Raw genomic sequence first — 24,878 nt, forward strand, 5'->3', positions numbered from 1 at the left:
ATTTCAGGAGTTTCGAGAACAAAAAAAAAAATTGATAATGTATCTAGATTTCTTGTTTTCTTTATATTGTGGTTCAGTAACAAGAGACCTGATAGTAGTTTAATCTAAATTTATTTGAAACATGCTGCTGAATGCTGATAGCTTCCTCCCTTTGTGCCTGCAGTCCCACAGAATTTAAAGGATGCTTTTGGGTAGTAAAGAACTCGATGCTGACAGGAAATACAGTGTTTGTTTCACAGAGGTCTCGGGGAGAGGCCTTGTATGCTGAATCTCTGGCTGAAGGCTTGGACACGATTCAGCAGGGGCAGGTGCACTGAGGCTGTTGCAGGTTGTGTTAGAGCTGTGTCCTGCCCCAGGCCATCAGCCTCCCCTCCTTTTCTGGGCTGGGCTTTTCATCTGCCAGAAGTGTTCCTGCTTTCCATGGGAAGAGATGATCCCCATATTAGGCCAGCTGAAAGAGCTGAGAAAAACAGCTGTTTATTCCTGAAGTGCTTCAGAGCATTTATGTGTGCCAAGTTTTTCTCCACAGTTCTGTCAGTTGGTCCCCCAAAATATCTCATTATCTCATCAGAAACCTTTCCATGATCAAGTGTTAGACAGGCGTGTGTATGCAAACACACTTTTTTTTTCAGTCAAAGGGAGATCTTAATATTTGCATTAAACTGCTGATATTGAGAGGTTTGTGCTATGTCTGCTTAAGATGTTTCAGCTGTAAATGAAGTATTCTGATGCTTTCTGATCATACCTTTCTCCACTCAATGTGTCTGTTTACTCTCTTCTTATTCCAGACCTCCTTCAGCTGTTCAGTTTTCACTTGAATTTGAAAGTTACTGCTGATCAGTATTTCTATTTTTAATTGATTCCTTTAACTACACACCAATTTAATTTGTTCTGTTTAATTCACAGTCTAATATCTGCTCAGACTCATTTAACAGTTTCTTGTGGAACTATTGCCCAGATACCATAATATGTACATGTAACTTTGTTGTATATGTTCTTAAAGAAGCTATTTTTTTTCAGTATTATAAGTATAAAACAACAGCTGCTTATCTAAATCAGTTGTTTTAAGTTGTGTGGCAGAGATTTGCATTTTTGTGTTTGGTTTATGAAGGAGAGAAATCTAATTTTCACTTACTAAATTGCTCTTCCCTTTCTGTCATTTGAGATGGAAGCTACAGGCAGAATCGACTGAACCTCACAGCGCTGTTGGTACAACCAATTTCTGCACTGCTTGCCAGAAAACTTGTTTCCCTGCCTGAGGACACTGCCCAAAAAGACAGGTGTACACCCCTCCAACTGCCAGCTGCAGGTAATGCTTTTCAAATACCCTTCACCTATGGGATGTTCCTCTCAGAATCCAAATCCACTTTCTACGACTATACAACTAAGAGGTTTAGCTGGTTATGGTGTGTATTGCTTAGGTGCTTTCTAGAAGAGGCTATGAACAGTCTAAAAATTATGCTCCTAAAATCTGATAGATGGAAATTGTGGTTTAAAAAAAAATAGTGGAAGGCATTGAGCACTAATTCTTAATATGGACTTAAAGCCTTCGCTGTGTAGGTGCCATCGCTGGGGAGGTTTGTGAGTGCTGCAGTATGGTTTGTTAAGCCTTGTTGTACTCTTAGTAATGTTATTTTAACATTAAGGCATCAGTAACTGTATTATTCTATGTGGTTTTTTTTTCTGTTTCTGGACTACTAACACTTAAATTCTAAATATGTCTCTGTGTTCCTTAATTTGTATATGCTGTAGAATAAACAGTGTATTGTTACCTGAACCCTCAGGCAGCTTTTTCTCCCAATTTTCACCAGGAAAACAGGCATCACGATAAGAACACAATACCTTGAGTAGAGTCAGATGAATGCATTCATAATATCTCCCTAGAAATAATGCCATTAGCAAACTCAAACACATTATTGCTTGAAAAAGCTTATTGCTGATACAGGAAGGGGAAAAAAAAAGTAAGACTACTCTTCCATCACAGTGTTTCACCAAAAGAACGTCTTCCAGAGAACATTCTAGATAAGGTGCACGTTTAAACAGTAATTTCTTCAGTAAACAGTCTTCAGTTTTGTTTTGTACCTGTTCATCTTTCACCAGAAAAAAAAATTGTTTATTTCATTATAATGCCCATTTAAATGAATTTATTTGAAACTGTGGTCTTGGAAAGGAGGAGGCAAATTAATTTAGCCACTGTATCCTGTGCTACACACAGTGATGATAACAGTAAAAACAAATTTTGAGGGCAACCAATGTAGTATCATGTGCTGTATCCCTTGTTTATTGCTTTTGGAACGTTGTTGTGGAATAGGAGTACAATACAACAAGTCATAAAAAAGGTTGATTAATTTTATGCCTTGTGTTAGCATTTGTAGTTATACATACTAAAAAGGAAGGCAGCCTCATGTTCATGGCTTAAGCTTTTGTGGTGAGGCAGGACAATTGTTCTTCATGCATGGCTGACTAGATTTCTTTAATAAACTTTTAATTTTAAAAATTATTGTCCCCACAACCAGTAGAAAAGGGGAAAAGGCCATTTTGGAAGGAACAAGTGCTTAGCCATTCCAGGTAGGCTGCATGAAGCTTGTTAGTATTGAAGGAATTTTCAACAGCTGAAGTGCCTGGAGCAAAGCCTGAATTTGGGCTGGAAAATGACACTCGTTTTAGAAAGATAAAAGGCTGCACAGTGTCTGTTTCTCAAAAAGCTTTTTCTGGAGGCTGCAGGACAGAATCACCCTAAAGGGCAGCTTATTCTGCTTTTCCTGTGACAGGTGTGGCATGTCTGTTTTATTTCTGTGAGAAGACAGGAATTCTGTGAGAGGAGAATTTCTGGAAAGGAAGAATATTCCAAGCCAGCAGTCTAGTGAGAGCCAGTCCATGTCTGGTTTACTCTGGGTGAACACAACAGCTTGTGTGTGATTTCATGTAAAGCTTCTGAACCACAGTAATCCGTGGGGGATTTTTTTTTTTAGTCTTAATTTATTGAGAAAATAGGCACTATAAGAAGAAGCCTTGTATAATTCTGTAATGTATTGTAATATATTTTTCCTTGAAGTAATGGTGAAGCTGTTGATGTCCTGGAGCACAGAGTCTGCTGTTGTTCAGTAGCATCCTTAATGGAAGAGATAAAAGCCTGGTCTCATGATAAGAAATGGTGTATAACTATTTAATACTAGTAATAGCTAAAGAGATAATGCTGAGGACAGCAATGCATTAGGGAAGAGCAAAGGTTGTATTTGCAGTCTTCCTGTTGATTTGAAGAAGCTTAAAAGAGAGAGATTTCACTTCTGACGTAGGACTCATCACTTATCTGTCAAAAGAGGTGAATGAGCAATTCAGATGATTGGTTGGCTTGAAATTTGTTAGGATAAAATGATCATCATTCTCTCATCATTATGTTTCAAAAAGCTGAACAGCAGATTCATCAGTAATGATTAAACATTTATATATAGTTTTCTCTCACTGCTGCTTTTTCCCCTTAGCCATGCAGTTTTCAAGAGACAAAATGTGACAGAGGGAGTGGGAGGATGGAGGCAAACATCCCACACAGATTGAGTGCTCAGGACCTATAAAGCAAATAGTGGGAATTGAAGTCAGCTGTTAATTTGGTGTTAGATGAAGTCAGTAATTAGATTTGCTTTTTGTTCAGTATGCTATATTATTGTTAATCCTCATTAATCTGAAATTCTGTGCTCCCATGAACTTTTTCCCAAAGATAGGTAATTAGAAGGAATTTCAGAGTGAACTTCTTTAGAGAAACTGTAAACTTCAGAAGCTTCCTTTTTTTTTTTAGTAAAATCTCACTAGGATATTTGCTAGAACATTGTGAGGGTTGTTGTAAAACTAAAGCACTCCTATAAACATAAATGAAGGAAGTCTTGCTGTGTACAGTGAACTGCCTTTGTTGTTGTTAAGTTTCCCACTATTTGGGAGATTGCAGTAATGTACAAATTACCCTTTTTCAATTAAACTCTTGAGTATTTAACGTAAATCTATCTAATGGCAATTAATTTACGAAGTGTTTTTTGATACTAATGATGATCTGCTTTGGTTTGAATGGAAATCCTGGAAGCCTGCTATTTAAACACATCAGTGTTACGGGTGTAATTTTTCCCTTTGGTTTTAAGTGTCAGTTTTCATACTCAACCTGATTAATGTCTGAGAAGAGAGAAGGTGAGAAGAATCCAGGATTTCAGTAATGATCAGTCTCCAGGTATCTGGGGCATCCTCCTATTCTGTGGCTCATCCTATTCTTCCATTCTTCTCCACATTTTTGTTGCTGGTCACTCTTGGAGATGAGGGCTGGATGGTCACTTGGTGTGACCTAGTATGGCAGCTCAATTGGTAGGAAGTGTAGATGCAAGTGATCTCACTTAAACATCCCACTTCTTACCACCTCTTAATGCCTTTTCCTGTGCAATAGGAGTAATTTTTTTATACTTCTAAAATTATAATGCCAAGGCATGAGTAGTTTAAGTAACTTGAATGATATTAAGCACTGTGTGAATAATAGAGCCAAGTGTACAAAGATTCCCAGCATTCTGCTGCAGACAGTAAAATTACTCAGATCAAAATGCTTTTCTAGGTAGAATCTTTTGATCTTTTGTAACCTTTTTTTAGTCTACAAAATACAGTCACTGATCAATAGTGAATCATCACAGTGACTGCAGTGCAGAGCTCCGTTGTAGGCTGCAAACAAATCTACCTCCTCTGACAAAATGGGTGAGTGGAACAGATAACCAGAACTGACTGTTACTGGAAAGGTTTGTAGCACAACACAATGAATTTTTATGACACTTTGAACATCTATTTTATGTAGTTCCACGTGTCATATGTTCATTATACTGAGTTTATAGTCAACTCTGATCATGTGAAATTTGAATCATTAATTATATGAAAGGAATAATTGGAAGAGTCTGTTACTTTCCATATTATATGATTCTCATCCAAGATAAATAAAATTCTTTGCCAAGTGCCGCACTACTGCAAATCAAGACTGTCTTCTTTTCAGTCAGAGGAAGGGCATGGAGTGATAAAATGAATATCTCCTCCTGTTAAACTACAGCATTGTGATAATATTATATGTGTTTCTCCTTCATAGTTTGCTGCCTGTCAGAGAAAATAAAGACTCCCATATTTAATAAACTGTGGCTGGGCCATCTCACACTGTAATATCAATATGCAAACAATGCCATAATTTCTGGGTATTTGGACTATGCTAAACATGAATCCAAGGAAGCAAATACAGAAAGATGCCAGCAGATTGTATGGCAGTGCTTGTTACTTTATCTACCAAATCTGGAGTCATTGTACATAACAGTAGAAATATAACAAAGTTCTGCAGATGTCTCTTACTAGCATTTGAAAGAAGAACAAGTTAAATAGGGAGCTCTGATCTAACTCAGACATCCTGTATATGAAAACTTACAGGCTTTTATACCAATACTCTCAGATTTTCTTTTCATGATCACTTTAAATTCTGTTCCTTTTTTAAACAGAAGTTCATGAGAATTAAGCATGAACAGTGTGAAGCATTTTTATATATCTTCCCTCTACTCCCAACTGAAGCCTTGAGAGTTTTTCTACCAGAATTGTAAATGATCAAGATATATTTTCAGAATTCTGTTCTGTACCAGTGTTTTCCTGTGTGATGCTTTGCTTTTGATTACTATAAAGCAGGAAAAGAATGAAAGTAGTGTGAGGTTATGAAATTCAACTCTACCATCTGAAGCATTTTCAACTCTCTTTGATGTTGACTGTGACACATTTATTCTGTATCACATTAGGCCATCCTAGTTTAGAGCCCCCTTAAAGGACTTTATTCTAGGCATGTCTTATTTCAAAAACTCTTCATCTGAAGAGTTTTAATTCTGGATTCCTCATTGTAGGTCAAAAAAGATGGTGATCAAATACCAAGGAGTTTTATTAGATAAGCTCTTCATACTAAGATTAGACTTGGAGACTCAAGATCTATGAATATTTGTTCAAAAAGGAGAATATGTTGTCAGTAGGCAACATAGTTGATTAATCAAATAGAAATCTATTAGGGAAAAATATTTGAGATACCAGATTTAGATAGTGTATTGTTTATACACAAAAAAAAAGTGAACGCTTTTCGTTACAAGGACATCTGGCTAGCAGTTCTGACACATTCCTGTACAAATAGTTTTATATTATATATAAAAAACTGTACAAATAGTTTTATACTATATACAAATAGTATTATACAAATAGTTTTATATCTCAACAATACTGCACATTGCATAGATTCAGTATTCATTTTTGCATATGTAATCTTATAGTATCACACAATATTTTTCTGAGCTTATATACATTATTAAGTATATACTATTTTATATTTATTCACTTTTCTATGTATACATGTTGCATGTAGTGTTTTTGTAAGTACTGCTGTAACATAAATGCATGTGATAATTATATTTCTTCACTTAAAGTTCTGTGTTTGAGCTTGAAAACTGACATAAAATACATAGTAAATAAGGTTTTGCACTCAAATTGACATGATGATCTGTCAAGTGCAGTTTTATGCTGATTACTTCATCTCAATTAGTGTCCCCTAAGTCATGTGAGCATGGATGTTTGATGATGTTTGAAATCTCTAGTTCAGTTGGGATTTCAGACAGGTTCACATTTATTCAGGTGTTGATTTCAACAGGAACTATCTCAAAAACTGCATTACTTGAAGTTATTTAATGTACTTTATTTCAGCAGTCTACTGAAATAGCTTTTTTATGATCCAGGTTTGATTCTGTTGAAATCCTTGAATTCAGTTAATACTTGATTCTTCTATACTTCAGTTAAATGTGCATGTAGAGAAGTTTTTTCAATTATTAGCAAAAATCTTGTCAAATGAGTTCCATTTTCAAACCTGAGTTCCTAAAGATACTTTTTTAAAATCCAATACTCAAATGCTCAGAAAACTGTCTGATGATGGGGAATTTAACCAACATGTTTGAAAATGAGACTCAAGCTTATACTCCTCTATACATGAGCTTGGGATGAAGTTAAAGTAAAAAAAAAAAAGAGAAACAAGCCTAACTCATGTTCTTTTAGCATAACTACTGTAAATAGGGTTTTTGCATCTGAAATACTAAAATTTTCCATCAAATGAGAGGAAAAATAGCCATGGATTTCTAAAAATAACTGTGTAAATGTCAGAGGAGAAGGTAGTCATTTGGTATGAGATAATTTAAAAGTTCCAGGTCAGGCAAGAAATAAAAAAAAAAAAAACAGTAAAGATGTTTGTGCTCTTCTATCCCAGAAGTAGCTTTTAGCTTACATAAAGACAGTGTATCTTGAATATTATTAAGGTAAAGTCTCCTCATAGCTTTCCAGAGAGGATAGGGAAAAAAAAAAAAAAAAAAAAAGAGAAAGTTGTCAAGATCCTTAAAATACAGCGTTAGGACAAGAGGTTTGCTGTCAGAACTGTTTAGAGGGGATTAAATTTTGCTTCTGCTGTATACTCCAAAGAGCAGTTTCAGCCTTTTCATCTGGTGTTCTAAGCCTTTAAGCCCAAGTCACTTTAAGCTGACTACTGTGTTACATGACTATTAACTCCAGTATCTGATTTGAGAATATGGGTATTGCCAGAAGTTAATTTTCTGTGTCTTTATTGTCAGTTAGAGACTGGATAGCTGATGTTGTTTAAGGAAAAACAGTGAAGTCAGTTGTCTTCAAAAGGATTTATCTTCTTTTTGTCTGAGAAGTGGCCTAAAGGAACAAACATCTAAAGTGTTGTAGGGAAAGGAAAGGAAATCAGTTTTGACTTTAAAATGTCTCTTAAAAAAGTAAATTAGCTCTAGAACGGTTGTCGGTGAGAAACAGCAGCAAGAAGTAACTTGCATAGTTTAGGTTAAATTTAAGCTGCTTGATCAACATAGATGGTTTGAGCTTTTTCACTTGTTTTAAAAGACCCTTTGGGAGTCCTTTGGACTATTTTTTTAATGATTTTTTAAAATTCTAAAATAATATTTGTGGATTTATTGAACAAACAATTCATTTACATGGCATTAATAATAATTTAAAAATACAGTAACTTACATCAGAAGAGCAAAGTTAATTACATGACAAATCAAAATATTAACGTGCTGTGACTGATTGTTGCAAAGTCATGTGCAGGGTTTATTTTTAATTAACTGCTTGGTTTGCAATTTCCTTACTGGTTTGTTCAAGCAAAACCAGAATTGTCATAGAGAAGACACATCTGTTGATAACTGAAGAGGTTTTGTCTGAATAAAAAATAGAATAACTAGTGTTAATTCATTTTTTAAACAAACGCTAGCAGTTCACTTGCTTTTTTATAAATATCAGTGAAGACTAGTGAATTAAAATATATTGTATTTTATTTTAGGAACATTTTGAAGTAAACTTACCATATGAACCAGCAAATGAGCCCTGAAGAACAGTAACCATGTGTTGTTTTTTGTTTCATGTGTTGCTGTAAATTCCTCACTCACATATTCTGTGCTCCTCAGGAAATAAAGCCTGGGAAGAAACTGTCAGAAATAGATCCATGGGAGGATAATGGCCTGGGATATAGAGTGCAAAATGACCTGTGGAGTATTTTAACTGTGGTCTGTGACAGTTGGGATATTCCATGGGAGGAATTCTGTCCCAGAGATGCTTCAAGCACAGTTCTGCCACAGGGCTGGAGCATTCATGGATGGAGGAGAATCCCCCTGCAGGTCTGGGGTCAGCCACTGCTGATTGTCACAATGCTGCTGCTTTTTGAGTTCAAGCAGTTTAAGACATTTTCATTCCTCTTGGATAGAAGTTATGACCTTTCAGATGATCTGGATGTTCACACTGTTTTCATGCAAATGAAACATTTGGAAGGTGTCAGCAGCTCCCCATGGTTGGTTGTTTGGTTTCCACTGTCACAAACTGCAGGACCTCGTGTGGTTACTGTGTCCCACCTTCTTTTAACTCAGATATTTGCTCTACTCTGGCTTTATTCTATGCTATAGTCTCAAATGGTGTGGCAGTACTGGCAAGTTCCTTACATTTTAGTAGCTTGTGAAATAGTTCTGCCTTTGCATTTGCACAATTTCCTCATCTGATACCAGCTAAGCCAAAAACCATGGCTTCTGTTGGCCAGTGTTCACAAGAGCATCACCAAAGGCTGTGCTGGCAGTGCTGTGGGGAGGTCTGACTGCTCCCATCTGATTTAACACAGGAGCTTTTCTCCAGAAGAAAATGTAATATAAACCAGGTATAATTTTGTGAATGTTATTGATAGATTGACCTAGGTGGAGGATTAAGTGAGAAAAACCTATGAAGTTTAAGGAAAATTTTGTTATCACACAATTATTTAAATCCTACCCTTATAAATTTTTTTCTGTTGTATTCTGGCAACATTTATTGAGTGAATTCAATGATCTTTTAACTCAAGGAGTAGAGATCTCTTTTGAGATTCCATCTTTGACTCATGCTGCTAAAATAGGTCTAAGAAAATTATGTCATATTTCGTGTTTAATCTGTGGTTCCTATTCAGGTTTTTTTAACCTCATTTTAAATTCTTTTTTTTTTAATATAAGTGGAATTTATGTCTTCAGCCTGTACGTTTCTTGGCTGGGTAAATAAGTTCAACATTTTCATTTTTTTTTCATCTTTTAACAGGCAAAAAAATAATCAGTCTGAACATTCAGTCTGTCACAACTTACAAGACAATTTCTAATGTCATTGGATATCTAAAAGGAGCTGTGTTTCCTGGTAAGTATCCCTTTGTCATTTGTATTGATTATTTGTTTCACGATGGGTGGGAGTCATAGCTGGGATCAGGATCCTATTTTTCCAGATAATTCACTAATACAGAGGAGAGAAAAACACTTTTTTGTACTCATTGTGTGATTTATGGCAAGACAGAATATGTGAGGTTTAAACAGAGAATGATCTGAAGAGGATATTGTAGTTACAAAAAGCATATTTTTACACGAGCAGCAGGTGTTCCACATGGACCACAGAGAGTATCAGTAGTTTGTACCAAGTAACTGTTTACTTGTCTTAATTTTAATATGGTTTTAACACTTGCTGCAGACTTACTTTGTGTCTCAATAATGCCTTAAGCTAGTTTTATGCAATTCTATGAATAATAATTACGGTTCTCTATGTCTGATGATTGAACAATAGAACTCTAAATGCAACTGGGACATAAAGCACAACCTCCCTCTGTCCTTTGATGAGGTACATATATAATGCTATCATCAGGATATAAGATCATTTGGAGATTATTTTGTTAGTTAGTGAATTTACCTAAAAGGTGAAGGGTTTTTGCAACATGAATGAATGCTGTTGCTGGTTCCTTAAATAGTGCAAACAATTCCTAGTGTGCAGATCATCATCAAAACATCATCATCCTTGCTTTAATATTCTTTTATTAGGTTGTGAAGAAAGGATGGAAATTTATTTACAGTCCCTTAGGAGGTGGGCCAGTCATTTCATATTTTAAGTAATGGAATGAAGAAGGTGGAAAAAATTTTATTCCTGTTAGTGAAATAATGACTCAGTTTTGTGAATGCAGAACTGTGTACTTCTCACCAGACTTTTAGTTTGTTTAAAGCAACAGAGGAAACAATTAGCACAGTGGATTTAATTTCTATGAAGGATTTCATTTCCTTCATGAATTTGAAGTTACCAGTCTGCTGTTATTAATGTTTTGCAAATAGCTGTCATGGAGTTGGAAAGGCAGAAACTGCCATGTTTAGACATTCTGTCTTCAGAATTGTGAAACAGAGGCAAGAAAAAGAATAAAGAGTGTGCTTCAGTTGCTGTTTAACAAGTCTTCTATCTTCTCTATACCTGAACCTTTCATCTTATTATTACATTTTTAATCAGAAACTATTTTTTGGAGGTTTGCCAATATATGCTGAACTTTAGGTATCTAAGGATATATAAATCAGTGAAGTCAGTAGCAGTGCCCAGTTTGTCCCATGGATGTCTGGCTCAACAAGAGCCATAACAACTGTCTTCTACTATAGGCACAAGTGAAATGTCTAATGCACTGTAATATTTTGTAGACAATCAATGTTAAACTTTTTTTCTTTCTCTGCTCTTCCTGGTTGACACTGCAGTCATTCCTCCTCAACCGCTTTGAGTCTTAATATTTTCATGGCACTGATTCTCTGTCGTTTTGATGGGGTTTTGCTCATTTCATACACATGAAATATTCACCTTTATGTTCACAGAAGTGCAGAAAGAAGGCAAAATTTATCTTTAGTGCTTAATGAAAGACTGCAGAGCATCACCATGGGTGGAATTTATTTCTTTTTTCTTAAAGACCACCAAACACACACATACAGACAAGCACATCTCTGTAACGCTAACCTTAGCTGGCATTTGATCTGAGGAGTAAGAACGAGCATCTGAAGTGTAACTAAGATGTTAAAATCATTAGGAGTAGATGAAATGTGATAGTTGGTAGCATTTTAAAACCCAAAAGATGTAACATTGATTTTATAGCTCTATTAGACATGGTTGAAGATGGGACGTATAACAAGAAAAGACAGGATAAAGAGACTCTTTTTGATGATGAATCCCTGTTGGCCAGCCCATCACTAACCTGAACACTATCCTGTCTCATCACCTTCAAGGGTATCTGATGGATATTTTTTTCTCTATCTCCAGTCCTTTCTCTTTTTTTCATTTTTGCCATGTGATTCTGAGAAAGGACAGCTGCTGCCTCTGCAAGCATGACCATCCTTTCTCCTCTGCTTTTCCTGTAGTCATTTGCTTTAGGGTACTGCCTCTATTTGAGGGAGAGATGTGCAAAGATGAAGAATTTTAAAGGAGGCACCAGCTGTAATGTTTTGCCCCTGCTCATTCAGCTGGCATCTCCAGCAGTAAGTTGATGCTTCCTTCTCAATCAAAATATCCTGCATTATTTTAATAAGGTGTCTCTCCTCTCACATGGTCTGTTCACAGGCTAAACAGAAATTATTATACAGGCAAGCATTTATCCTGCTTGACCCCCTGTGTTAGTGGCACTTCCATTAATGACCTAGAGGCATGTAAGGCCATTCATTTTGGTTCGTAATTCCTGTCATTTAATGAGTTGAAAATCCTACGTTTTTTTCATTATCAGTGCAACCTATAATTAAGCGTATCATGGTGCAACACACAAGTTGCAAAATTATACGATTTAGATTTCATCTTGTTACATTAAATTATTATGTAAATCTAGGTTGACACTTTGCATATCTGTTTTTAGAAAGAAATTCTCGTTTCCATACCTACACACCCCCAAAGTTGATTGAAAAGATTGTGTTACAGGTACATAAAAAATCATCTCTTTGTAAAGCATTTTGAATTCCTTATTAAACAACATGTTCAAATATTTTGTTGAACAAGGCTGGTGAAACTCCAGTTGATAGAGAATGCTTTTATAATCAAAGTGTTCCGTTCATATTGTTCCCAGGCAGCAGTCACTGCAAAACATAGTGGGTAGATATTTTAATTTTATAAGCAAATACAAAATGTGGGCAATGTGCAGCAATCTGTTGCTGCATTATGATCCACTGACAGCAAGTGAATGATTTCTCTTGGTGAAAGAAAGAAAAAGAAAACTTTTCCACTTTTTGGAACCCAAATGACACTCAGGGATTGCTGTGGGTCTGACATCACTGTTCCTCACTGTTGAGAACTGTTTTTCTGTTGTCTACTGGTATCCTGAAATAGGGAAAGAGCCCCTTCCAAAGTCTAGATCTGGGCCAGAAAGAGACTTTACGAAATACCAGAGCAAAACCAGTAAACAATCCTTCAAAGAGGGTTGTGAATTCATTTCACACAGAAGGTCTAATAGTTTAATAGCTCATTCAGAATAACTCTGCTTGGACTTCTTCACAGGCCTCAGTCACACTAGTTAGTCATGTAATTTCATAACACATCATCAGTTCTGGAGTTTTTTTTTCCCTTGTGGGTGGTATTAGGGTTATATATAATGCCTTGAGAGATGAAGATTTAATTTAATTTTTCTGGAAAAAAAAAGTGTGTTTGTTTTTTGGGTTTTTTTCCCCATGAGGAACCGTAGACATATTCTTTATTTCAGGTTGAAACTTCTTGCTTTTCTTTCTACAAAAGGCTTTCTTCCAGCATTAACACAGCTGTTAGGTGTGACTTACCATATCTGTATCATTCATTATCTCTATCCCTCTGTCATGTCTCCTCTCCAAACCTGCAGTCCAGGTATTTTAATGTCTCCTTCCACATAAGGCTAAGTCCTGATCATCCCTAATCTGCTTGCCAGCTGCTCCACTGCTGTTTCTGCCATGTCTTTTTTGAGATAGGGTGGTGAGCACTGAACACAGTCTTCCAGGTGAGGGAGTACTAATACTTTGTGTATTTTCTTTGTTTCCCACTGTACTGCCACACCTTTTGTTTACTTTTTTTTTTTTGTTTCTTTTTTTTTTTTTTTTGGATGCTGATGTGTATTGAGAATTGTTTCCTACTTGTTATTTTGTGGGGTTTTTTTTTTATAACACTCTACTATGAGCATGATTGTCTATATGACCTAGTCCTGACTGTAAAAATGGTCTATATCAGATCTACAAGGAGAGCAATAAGCAAACAAGGAAGGCAAGGGCATGGGGATTAATTTAGGAAACTGTATACATGTTTTTATTAACTAGTTCACTTTAGGTAGCACTCACAGTTTTCTGTATAATTGTTGTATGATTGTCTTGCATGTCATCATACACTTTTTTGTTGACAGCTTTGTGTTGCATTAATGACATTACACACTACTAATAAAGTTCATTTTTAGGGTTGTTTGGAATTCTTTCAATCTGAATATTCAGAAAAAAAAAGTTTGTTTTTTGGGTTTTTCTATTTTTATTCCTCATTTCAGACAGATACGTCATCATTGGTAGCCATCACAGCAGTTTGAAGGGTTATGGTGGGCAAGGCTGGGCCAGCAGCACTGCTGTGATCACAGCCCTGCTCCAAGCCCTGATGCCAGAGGTGAAGAGGGGCTGGAGGCCTGACAGGACCCTGCTCTTCTGCTCGTGGGGAGGAACAGCCCTGGGGAACGTTGGCTCCTACGAGTGGGCTGAGGTAAAACTGCTCTGGGAGGACTCACTGCAGGGAGGGTCCTTCTGCTGAAAGCTTGGATGTGGCAACCCAGGACATCCCTCTGGCTGCCCTGGCTGTCTCGAGACCCTGGCAGGGGGCTCGGAGACTTTGGCATGAAGTCAGAAACACCTGTGGCTTTGATTTTAGCCCGTGGAAAAAGCTGCCAACTCTGTAGGAGGAATTACAAGCCCCAAGGGTTTGAGTAGTGTGGTAGTTGAATTAACTCAGGGTGAAAAAGTAGAATTTTGGGGCTTTTTAGAATGGAGTTCAAGGGGACAAGATGGAGGGATTTGGGCATGTCCTGACCTTCTTCTCCTTCTTCTTGCCCTCCATGTCTTGCTGTGATGGTGACACTTTTCTATTGGTCTCAGGTAGAGACCCACTGTCCAACATAGATGACAGATATTGGCACGTTATTGCAAACACAGCACACGTAGTTTTTGATATAAAATGTAAACACCACCCTAGAGGGCACACAGAATGCCATGGATGACTTGCTAGACAGAGCTCAGCAGGTCAGAGAAAGAATGTTATAGATAAGAGAAAATAAACAACCTTGAGAAGCCGACCCTATACGTTCAGACTTCTTTGGCTGCGTGGGCTGGGAAACGACTTTTGCATTCTCGGGGTCACCTCAGTACCACAGACCCCGAGACTTGGAAACAATATGAAATTACCACATGGAAATTGTGGCTCATTAACTGCTCTCTGAGGTCTGCCTGTGTTCATTCATGCACTGCACAGCAAATCCAGAGAAAACATCTATTGAGGCAATTCCTGGGATAACGAGGTGCCAGGATGCTGCCGTGCCTGTGGGGGTTGCATATACAGCACCTTAGGGAGCTGCTTTCCCTCCCTGCTTCAGCACAGCTTTGTAAAAGGGCATTGCCAGGGTTTGACAGAGGGAGGAAAACCTCAAAAAACGACGTAGGCACAGAAAGAGCTTAGGGAGCTTTTTCACCTTCTTGAGGGTTTAATATTTAATAGTTTTTCATCGATAGGCTTAGTGTGGGGAGAAGTGAATCAAGAGAGAAAGAAGAGAACCATGCTATGGTTTACATGAATTAAATAAACCTTGCAGTGTCTCCATGGCTAGTGCTGATTCACTTCTCACAGGTTTGTGCTGAGGAGTTGGATACAATCCCAAACAGACAATTCCTTGGGCTATTAATTTCAGCAGAATGGGAATCAGCTGGTTGAAAGAAAATACCTCAAAAAGTATTGATGATCATACGTTGCTAAAGTAGACTTCAGGTCATAAATTAAAGGAGTTGCTACTCCTCTAGGCAGAGAATTTCATGGCTGCTTTTCCAACTCTAATGGTTCAATGAATTAAAACAGTAGATAAAATAAAGAGTTAATTGCTTTTTACCGTGCATAAGAAGCAGCCAACCCTCATTGAAATTTCATACTTCCAACATGATTATTCTTCAGAAACAAGAGGGGGTGAAAAAATCAAATTGAAAAGATCCAGGCTGGAAGCAAAATTTGTTTAGTTCCACTTCAAGTCAGCTTTGCATCAGATGTAATTGCGTTACACCCCTTCTGTTCAATATAAAGAGCCACTTCATGCAAAGAGGAGCTCATTACTGAGAAGGCAAAGGGGATCCTTTTAAAAAAGAGATAATAATTGAAACAGTTTGTACATGCTATTTTTATAGTCTAAAAAATAATAAAATGAAAACACTGGGAAAGTTATGCAATTCAAATCTGAATTTGGTCTCTAAATATTTGAGTCCGTTTAACTTTTGATAATGATTGCTTTTGAAGTTTGTCTTCTGTAAGGCATAACTTTAAAAGGCCATCATGTTGTTTCACAGTGTGTAATGTTTTCATTTTTGGCCTTACAAGTGTAGTAATTTTTAATTCGTCCCAGACCTGTTTGCATTTTCTTTAGATGATGTGTGAAATAGAATTATAACTTCTGCTATATAGAGAAATAGCACTGAGATATCCTTTGAAGTTCACAAGAGCATATTGTGAGAAGCAGTAGTTAACTAATACTTGGGGAATCACAGAGGATGGAAATGTAGGGTGCAGTTTTCTCCTAGAAGCAACCAAAAGAACAAAACCAGCCTTAATTATAACGATGCAGAGTAGTAACCATTTTTCTGCTTGTGTTGTAGGATCTCAGGAGCGTTCTTCAAAGAAATGTTGTGGCCTACATCAGCCTCCATAATCCAGTCACAGGCAACTCAACTTTACGGCCCGTGGCATCCCCTTCTCTTCAGCAGCTGGTAGCAGAGGTTAGAAATAATATTTGTTTTCACTTGTGGTTTATGAGATTACATGGCTAGAATGCTTAAGATCAGTTGACATTACACAGCAATCAGTGGTTATATTGTTTAAGAATTTTAACCTCACAAATACACATGAACTGTTTTTTGTTTTTTTACAGTAAGCAGGTTAATTTTTTTTTGTTTCAAAAAACAATAGATAAGAGGTTGGAAGGGATAACTTGTTTCACCTGTTTGTTAGACAAAGTCTGACCACACTTGCATGCCCTACAGCTTTCTCAAAGTAACATATTTGTTATTCTTCAGCAGAGAGCACATTTTTCTCATCCTAATCAAGCCTTTCCAGACTGTTTCTCAATTTGCACTTAAACCTGTATATTTACCAGATGTAACATGACACAGAGGGAGAGTGTTACTCCTACCATAATAAATCCTGTCTGAAGTGTGTATGTCAGGTTCAGTGCTCAGCCATGCCTGTGCAGCTCATCTGGAGCCAGAATATTCCATGGGTGCTCTGGTGTAAGGGCACGTAGGCCTTCAACTAATGACCCCACTGCTGTTCCTGAGCTTTCTGAATTTATTCATATTTTACATGAATGGAAAATAGTGTAAGGCACGTTCTAAATTCAACCACTTTGAATTGGTATGCATAAAATGGAGTTCAATTTCACTTTAATAAATTATGCTTTTTCGATGTTTTTTTCTGTATGTTTGCCAAATGAATACTTATTCTGATGTTTCTTTGACTTGCCTCTGAAGCTTTTGGCAAAAAACACTCCTCAGAGCTGCATCTTGGATTAAATGCAGTTTAAGACTGATCTGGCTTGGCAATTGTTCAACTAAGTTAGTAAAATGATATCAGTAAATTGCTTCTTAACAATGTCTTAACCACTTCTCCTGTTCAGTGTTTAAGTGGTAATTTCCTCAATGAAGGAATCTGATTTATTCTGTGTATGTATTATGAAAAATGTGATGCAACATCGTTTCAGAGAAAAAAAGCTTCCATTTGTGGAAAATAATTTATAATGTTGTATATGTGAGTCTGCAGGTGTTATGGATTATTATGTCAATTCAAATTTTGTTACCAGTTTTAGCTATTGTATTTGCAAGAAATACTATCCTGAAGTTGCTAGCCTTTTGCTCACCTAGTGGTGTTGGCAGTTCTACCTCCATTAAAACAAGTATTTGACATTTAAGGGAGTAAGTTTATTATTATCCTTGAGCTATTTGGTTTTTTTCTCATTTTATTTCTTTGACTCTACAACACAATCCATGGCAGTGATCTTAAAACTAAATTGTCTGGAGCTTTGCATCAGTCTCTTTATTATCTCTTTATCACTTTAAGACTCGATTCTTTCATCCTAATAATGCCATATTAGTATGAGCATTACGTTCATGCCCTCTGTTTTGAAAAGGAAGCAAACTTCTGCTTTATTTCTGTGATGTTAAATAATATTTTGTAATTCTTGTAATAGCAGTTGTGTTCTGTTCAGCAGTATGGAAAGAGCCCCTCTTAGCAGCCTTTCCTTGCATCTGTTAATTAATAAAATGTGACTAGAATGTCTTCTTTTTTTTTTTTTTAAGTCCCAGTAAACACCTTCCATCTCACTTCTGATTCTCTAATTTTGAGAGTGCATCCCTTCTGCATGTTTATCCTAAAGCCCCATTTAAAAAGTAAAGGATAAAATGCCTGTGAGCATTTTAACTCTATGGCTTTCCTTCTGTAGGATATTATTATTTGTAATTAAAATAACTGTCATGCAGTTTGTGACATTAAAAAGATTTATAGGAATTATTGCTTCCAAATGCTGGCTAGATATCTGAATTCATATCAAATTATTGACAGTGATGGAGCAGCCCAGCACAGATCCTCATTTGTTCCCATGGGTGCTCGTAGTTTGCCATGTGTCCAGAAGATTTTCTCTGGAAGACTGATCTGCTTATAAAGAATATTGATATTACTGCCAGTACTTGCCAGGAAGACAATGTAATTACAGATTACCTGTAAGTTATGACACTGCCAATGGGGTGAGATGTGACTTTTTGGAGCTCATCTCATCTTGAAGAAATTGTGAGTTTATTCACATGAAATTTTTGCTACCGGGTGGAAGTTGCAAAGAAGAGCTTAAAAATTCCAATGAGAGAAAAGGATCGTTTTAATTTGTGTGAGCTCTGAATATAGGTTAGAACAGAAAAGAAGGTGAAACGGCAATTTAGAATTAATGATATCAGTCCATTTTAAAATGAAAAGATAGATTGGCCTGTCTTGTTTAGTTAGATAGACGTTTTCCATATTTTGTGAATACATGGAAAATCCTGAACTGTGCCTTTGGATTCAGTGGTAGAACTCATATTTTAATTCCATTTTTAGCCTCAACAAAAGAAACTGTCATGCATTATTTTTCCTTCTACTGCTAAACAGTGTTGTAACATTGTTTGGAGTTAAGGGAGACTAAAATCTTACCATTTTTTGGGTTTTGTTAGGTGTTCTCTGTAGTACTAAAGTTGTGTGTGAAAGAGAGGGAGAATGTATTCCTAGGGAAAATTAATTTATGTTAGAAAAGCCTACAGAGTATACGTGTTAGGATTCTAGAAATAACAACGAAAAACTGTAGTTTGTCCTGTGAAAGAGAACTCAAGTAATAATCACACTAAGTGCAGAGCACTCTGTGGATGCTGCAAGGAACATAATTTAAAGAGAACTGTGTGGAAATAGCAAACTAAGATGGGCCAATGTACGCAGCAATGTTTGCTTTCTGCCTTGTTTTGGTTATTTTCCGAAAATAAAACTTTGGGCAGTTGCTAATCACAGCAGGTTCCACAATATCTTTTTTCCTTAATTACTGGGAAAATTAGGAAAGAAGCTTTTGCTGAAATGTTGTTAGTATGGATATTCTAAAGTCAACAATTAAAAGAAGAATCAGGAAACTTAATAATTTGTCTGCTATGTGAGGTCTGGCAATCAGAGAATAGAATAAGTGCTTGGCTAATTAACAGAGACCATGTTTCTTAAAGAATGTTTTGTATAAAGGCATTATATCTTCATATTAGTTGCAGGTTTCAAAAGGGACCTACATAAGCAGTCTGCAAATAATAATTTTATATGCCTGTCTGTGGGATTCCGGTTGAAACACCAAATTACACGAAGAAGGAAATTTAAATATTTGGATTAATTAAGCAAAGAGGAACTCAAACAGTTCTGAGACCTTGACATATTTAATTCAAATATTTTTATATATCTAATTAGTGTCCACATTAACGAGAGGGAAGTACTGCCAAGTTATATTTTTGTCTACTGTTATTTTGTATGGAAAATGATGGTTAATTCGCTTTCTCAGTTGGTGAATCAGCATTTGTTGGCAGAGTGTCATTGGTAAATTGGGTTTGTTCAAGGCTGGGATTCATTCTCTGTAAATAAGGCTGTTAATGATTTTTTCTATAATGGACATGTCACAAAGAAAAAAAAAGTTATTATGAAACATAAATTCATTGCTGTTGCCTTTTAACTGATTGTGTCACCATCAGACTCCAGGTCTGCTGTTACTGCTGAGCCCAACAGAACTTGTCTCCCAAGGAAAGGAGTGATTTAAAGCTATTGATGAATGAGTTGATCATTAAAAATGACTATGCCAAGTATTGTTCCATGCTATTTATCAGTATTTGGTTCCACTAATGGAGTAAAAGGCATAAAATATCTCTACATTTAAAGGTGGTGTTATTGACAGAAAGATCTTTTTTGTTTATGAAGTAGAGCCAAGATAAACTTCTGCATAGATGTTACTACCATTATTTTTTGATTAAAAAAAAAAAAAATCTTACATTAATGTCAGCATCAATTCTCTTCTTCCTACTTCTGTGTGTTTCTCATTTTTTAATACTGTCAGCATTAATAGTGAATCTCCTAGTGTCATATGTCAGTAGTTGTAAATAAGAAAAAATATGATAATTTGAATCGCTTGTTCTATGACTTGTAACAGAGGACTCTTGCTTCCCCATGAGCTTTCAGTTTTTACCTGTTATCACCTTTAGTGTTAGATTTGATTGCTGGTGTTATTTTTATATTTGTGTTGAGAACAAAAGAAAATCTCTTTGAGAATCAGAATTTATGCTGTGAACTTCTATCTCAGGAATTCCTAAGTGTGTTAGAATTATGCCTTTAATATAATTGGCAATACTTCATTGCCAGCTTTATTAAATTAATTAAGATGCTGCTTCTCCAATGTGAAAAGTTTCATTTAATGGTGGATTTGATTTGCAGGAGGTTTTTTTTGTATCTTCTAATGACTTTTTCCTTTTGATAAAATGCTTCTTTGTCCGCTGTTACATATTTTTTCACTCTTCTTTCAAATTAAATAATTTTAATACATAAATGCAAATTCAAACAGTCAATAATTTAACCTACTCATATATTTTGATGTTATAAAAATAATATTACTGTTAAACATAGAGAAAAGAGTTTGTTAGCAAAACATAATGTAATAATGAACCTATTTTCCAGCTGTGATCTTACTGGGAACAATTCCTTTGTTCCTGATGACTCAAGCTTGCTGCTTCCATGTCCTTCCCTGTATTTACATAGATTTCTAATGGAGGTGTAAATTATGTGTATTTTCAGAAAGGTTTTCTTGGTTTGAAATGTAAATGTCTATGTCAATGGCCATTGTGGATGAAACTGAATAAATCTGAATATTTTATTACGTTTAGGTGTCATACTGGAGTAGGGAAGTAATTTCTTTTCTACTGCAAAAATGGGGTTTGGTTCAAGTTTTCTATTGTCCAATCTAGTTAATATTGTTTCATAATGAGCTGTACCATGTAAGAGAACTGCTTTTCCCTTCCAAACGCTTAGCCAGACTACAGTATTAGAAAAAATAACTTTGCTTCTGTCTAAATATTCTTTTGTTTAATTTCATCTTGATTATTTCCCTTTAAAACTGACTTTTTCATGATAATAGAAAGATGTTTTCTTAGCAATAGAAAAACCTTTCATGTAGAGAGTTTAAAAGTAAACTTTTATTTTTTACAAAAGAAGATAGATTGAGAGCTCTGGATATTTTAAAGTTTCTACATAAAGAGAAATCACTGACAAGTTCCTATTGATGTTTCTCTCATCATTATTAACTATGTTGCTGAATGAAATTAAATTGACTCAATAGATATAAGCTGTACTACACAAACAGCCCATGGGAAAGAAATGCACATGCAAAAATTAGGTGTATGGCCAAATAACCAGAAAGAAAGAAAGCACCTTTAAATCAGAATTGGTAAGAAATTAGTATAAACTGAAATGATACTTCAGACTGTGTAATGTTTTATGGTCCAAAACAGCTGCAGCCACGAGATTTAGTTCTGCATGTTGCAGAAAAAAAATCAAAATTTTGTGCAGCACAAATTACTTTTTAGTTTGCAGATCTTACTGGAAAAAAAATCACCTGGGTAGCGAGAAGCAGACCATTTGTTTGTTGGACAAGCTTGAAGATGTTTATTTGGTGTTCCATAGAATACTGAGCAGGTTACAGAAGTCAGAGGAGTGGGAAGAACTGAAGTTTTGTAGAAACTTGGGAAGGTGTGGGATTTTTGTTTTGGATGTGGTTTTTTTTTGTTGTTTCTTTGGTGTTTTTTCTTTTGGTTTGGGTGTTTTTTAAGCTATTTTTCCCAGGAAGAGTAGAAGTACCTCTGTAGAATGGTAAGCCAGTAACTGAGGTGCAAATGTGGACCTGAGCTCCAGTGGGTGCAGTGAAGAGTCTGGAATTCCTGCTCATGCTGAGAGATTTTGAGATGTCTTTTAGGGTTCAGGTTTAAAAATCAACTCAAAATTATGGAGATTGGCATATTTTTGTTACATAAATTTGTCCCCCCCACTTTCATTTCAGTGTTGTTGCAGTATCAGTTCTTACATGTGAAAACAAAATCTTGATTGCTTTAAGGCTGTTAATTGAACTTCTGTGTCTCTTGTTTAGGCATACCTATACAAGAAATACTCACATTTAGGAAGGGAAAAAAAAATAAATCCCCAAACACCTCATCTGGTTAATGTCAGTCATCAAAAGCAAAAAAAAATCTTCAGGTTTTAACTTAGGCATATTTATTGGCAAGAAGTTAGAATTCCTTTGATGAATTCTTTGAAACCAGGTGTGAGAAAAATCATTCCAAATCCATTTAAAACTGTGATAGTTTAAATAATCACAAGCATAAACTGGAACTGTTCTGGGGTTTGCCTGGTTTGCTCATTCTTCATCTGTTACCACAAGCAGATTCTGGCGATGGCGTCTTGTCTAGGGTAAAAAAAAAAGACTAAAGAGAGCTAGAAGGGAGATTTTTGGGACACCATAAACAGGGAATGTGGAATTTCAAAAGCAGTGTCAAGCCAGTTGTATATATGTGGAAAATACTGGTATTTACCAAATTGTTCCTGAGGTTTTAATTAGTAACGTAGTTGAGATGTGTTTTTATTTATTGAGTCAAAGAGCCACAATTCCCACAGTATTACTCCTGTCTTGAAGTGCACACAGAATGGGACTTCACTGAATAGAGCAGAGAAAATTTTACAGCAGATAATCTCAGATGTCAGGAAAAGCCAAAATGCAAGAAATAGTTTTCTTGGAGGCTCTGCAAAAAGCTTTCTTTTGGCAGCTAAAGGTCAAACAGCTCCAACCTTTGTCTCCTGGCAGTGCATTGAAAGGGATTTCAAAACCTGTTTTGTAGCCTTCTATTTTAACACTTTAAATGCTTTAAGTTTTCTTTCAAAAGGAGGTTTAGGAGAGCTGCTGACTCCTCTGCTTTGTAACATAACATCCTTGTCTTGGTTAGATAATTATTGTGTAATTACTTAAATAAGGTGCAATGTTCTATCTTCGGTGGGTAATTCAGCACTAGAAGGGAGACTTCTAAAAATAAACACCCCCTAAAAAAAAATCAAATTGGGAACTAGCTTCCTCTCAGTTTTAACCTGAGAATGATCACTTTTAATGTTAGTTCTAAATGTTTTTAAAAAGCTGCACATCCAGTTCTAATTTATTGCTATTGATTTTTTTCATAAGTTTTGAGCACTCCTGGGCAACTGTTGTGTTCTGTGTCTGAATGGAAAAGGAAAGCAATATTTAATATTAAGATTAATAAACAGCTTGTGGGTTTGTGAGGCCAGAGATGTAAGTGATCTTCTTGACATTTCATGCATTACCAGTGACAGGCAAGGAAGAGATTTCAGTTTCTGCAGTTCTGGCTAACTGAAAGATTCAAAATTACCTACCAATTCTGCAGATATCTCCAAAAATATCTCCAAAAATCTGTGGAAAAGTTACCCTTAGGTTATTCGCATTTTCTACTACTGCTAATTATTTAATAAATATCTGAAATCTCAGTAATACTCAAAAGCTTTTTTTAGTTAGCTTTTAGTTTTTAAAGTTTCTCTCATGAGTATACTTTTTAAAATCCTGTAATTTTAGCAGGCTTCTATATCATGCTTTTATCAAAAAAAAAAAAAAACCAAAAACCTATGGAGGTTGAAATCCAGTAGAAAAGTTGGAATTTAGGCTACTAGGCAACCTAAAAAATTAAAACATAAATACTTTAAGTTGTTTTATTTTTCTTTCAAGTTGGGACTAGGATGAAGGGAATGGTGTTTAAGGTCATTTTAACTCTGAAACATAAACCTATAGTCTAGCAAGTAATAACTTCTGAAGAAAAGAGAATAAAATATTATATGGTATAGGCTTACATGGTTGGCAGAGTACATGAACTCTGTAGCAGGATGATTTTTTGATGTTTTTAAATTTCTCTCTTTCATGCTAATTACAAAACATCATATTTGCTTTTAAATTCATTATTTTTTAAAAAACTTCTCTTGTATACTGTATTTTATTTCTCGCATTCTGTCTCTTGCATTTGGCCTGCTTATCAAGCTTTGTGTAATGATTAGATTTTTATTTTAAACAAGTAGCAGTAATTATTTGCAGCTGTCAGTCAAACTATTTAATTAATTCCAAACACCACGAAAGTATCACAAATCTTATTTACAAAATATGATCAACTAAGCTTGTAAAACATTTACTTGCACGGCTAAAATGGAACTGAATGCTCAGAATCAAGGGTGCTTTGGATCCATTTATATTGGAGTAAATTTTTCTTTGAATCTCTGGAGAATTGGAAGGAACAAAAAAAAATCGAATCAAATCTTTTTCTCCCTGTAAATTAAAGGAACATTGTTATAAATTAAACAAACGTGCAGTTTGCTTGGTTTGGGTTTGTTCGGGTTTTTGGTTGCCTTTTTTTTTTTTTAATAAAGGAAATGAGAATTTTATTTCACAGATGCCAAGTAGGAGGTGTGATGAGGTAGAATGTCCATACAAATGAATATGTAAAGAACCTTTGATGACACAAAAACAAAACTTACAAGGGCTTACAATGAATAATTTGATCCAACTCCTCACTCTACTGCAAAACTAAATTTCTCTGATGCATTTCAGCTTCCAGTCTACAAGATTCTAAAACTTACTCAGATGATCTGTGCTTGACTTCTATCACAGTGCTTCTATCACCATAATTTGGAACTATTTT

At 35.7% G+C, this 24,878-nt stretch overlaps 1 protein-coding gene across 1 annotated transcript in view; it reads left to right on the forward strand.

Annotated features, from left to right (window-relative positions):
* NAALADL2 (N-acetylated alpha-linked acidic dipeptidase like 2) overlaps positions 1–24,878 on the forward strand; it is a 417,358-nt gene that overhangs the window by 310,624 nt on the left and 81,856 nt on the right. Inside the window, exons 8-11 of the mRNA XM_053952318.1 lie at positions 1,166–1,309; positions 9,640–9,732; positions 13,862–14,067; positions 16,212–16,331. Coding sequence (XP_053808293.1) covers positions 1,166–1,309; positions 9,640–9,732; positions 13,862–14,067; positions 16,212–16,331 — 563 coding nt within the window. The remainder of the gene's footprint in view (positions 1–1,165; positions 1,310–9,639; positions 9,733–13,861; positions 14,068–16,211; positions 16,332–24,878) is intronic.

The sequence above is a fragment of the Vidua chalybeata genome, chromosome 10 (assembly GCF_026979565.1).
Source record: "Vidua chalybeata isolate OUT-0048 chromosome 10, bVidCha1 merged haplotype, whole genome shotgun sequence".
Taxonomy (NCBI): Eukaryota; Metazoa; Chordata; class Aves; order Passeriformes; family Viduidae; genus Vidua; species Vidua chalybeata.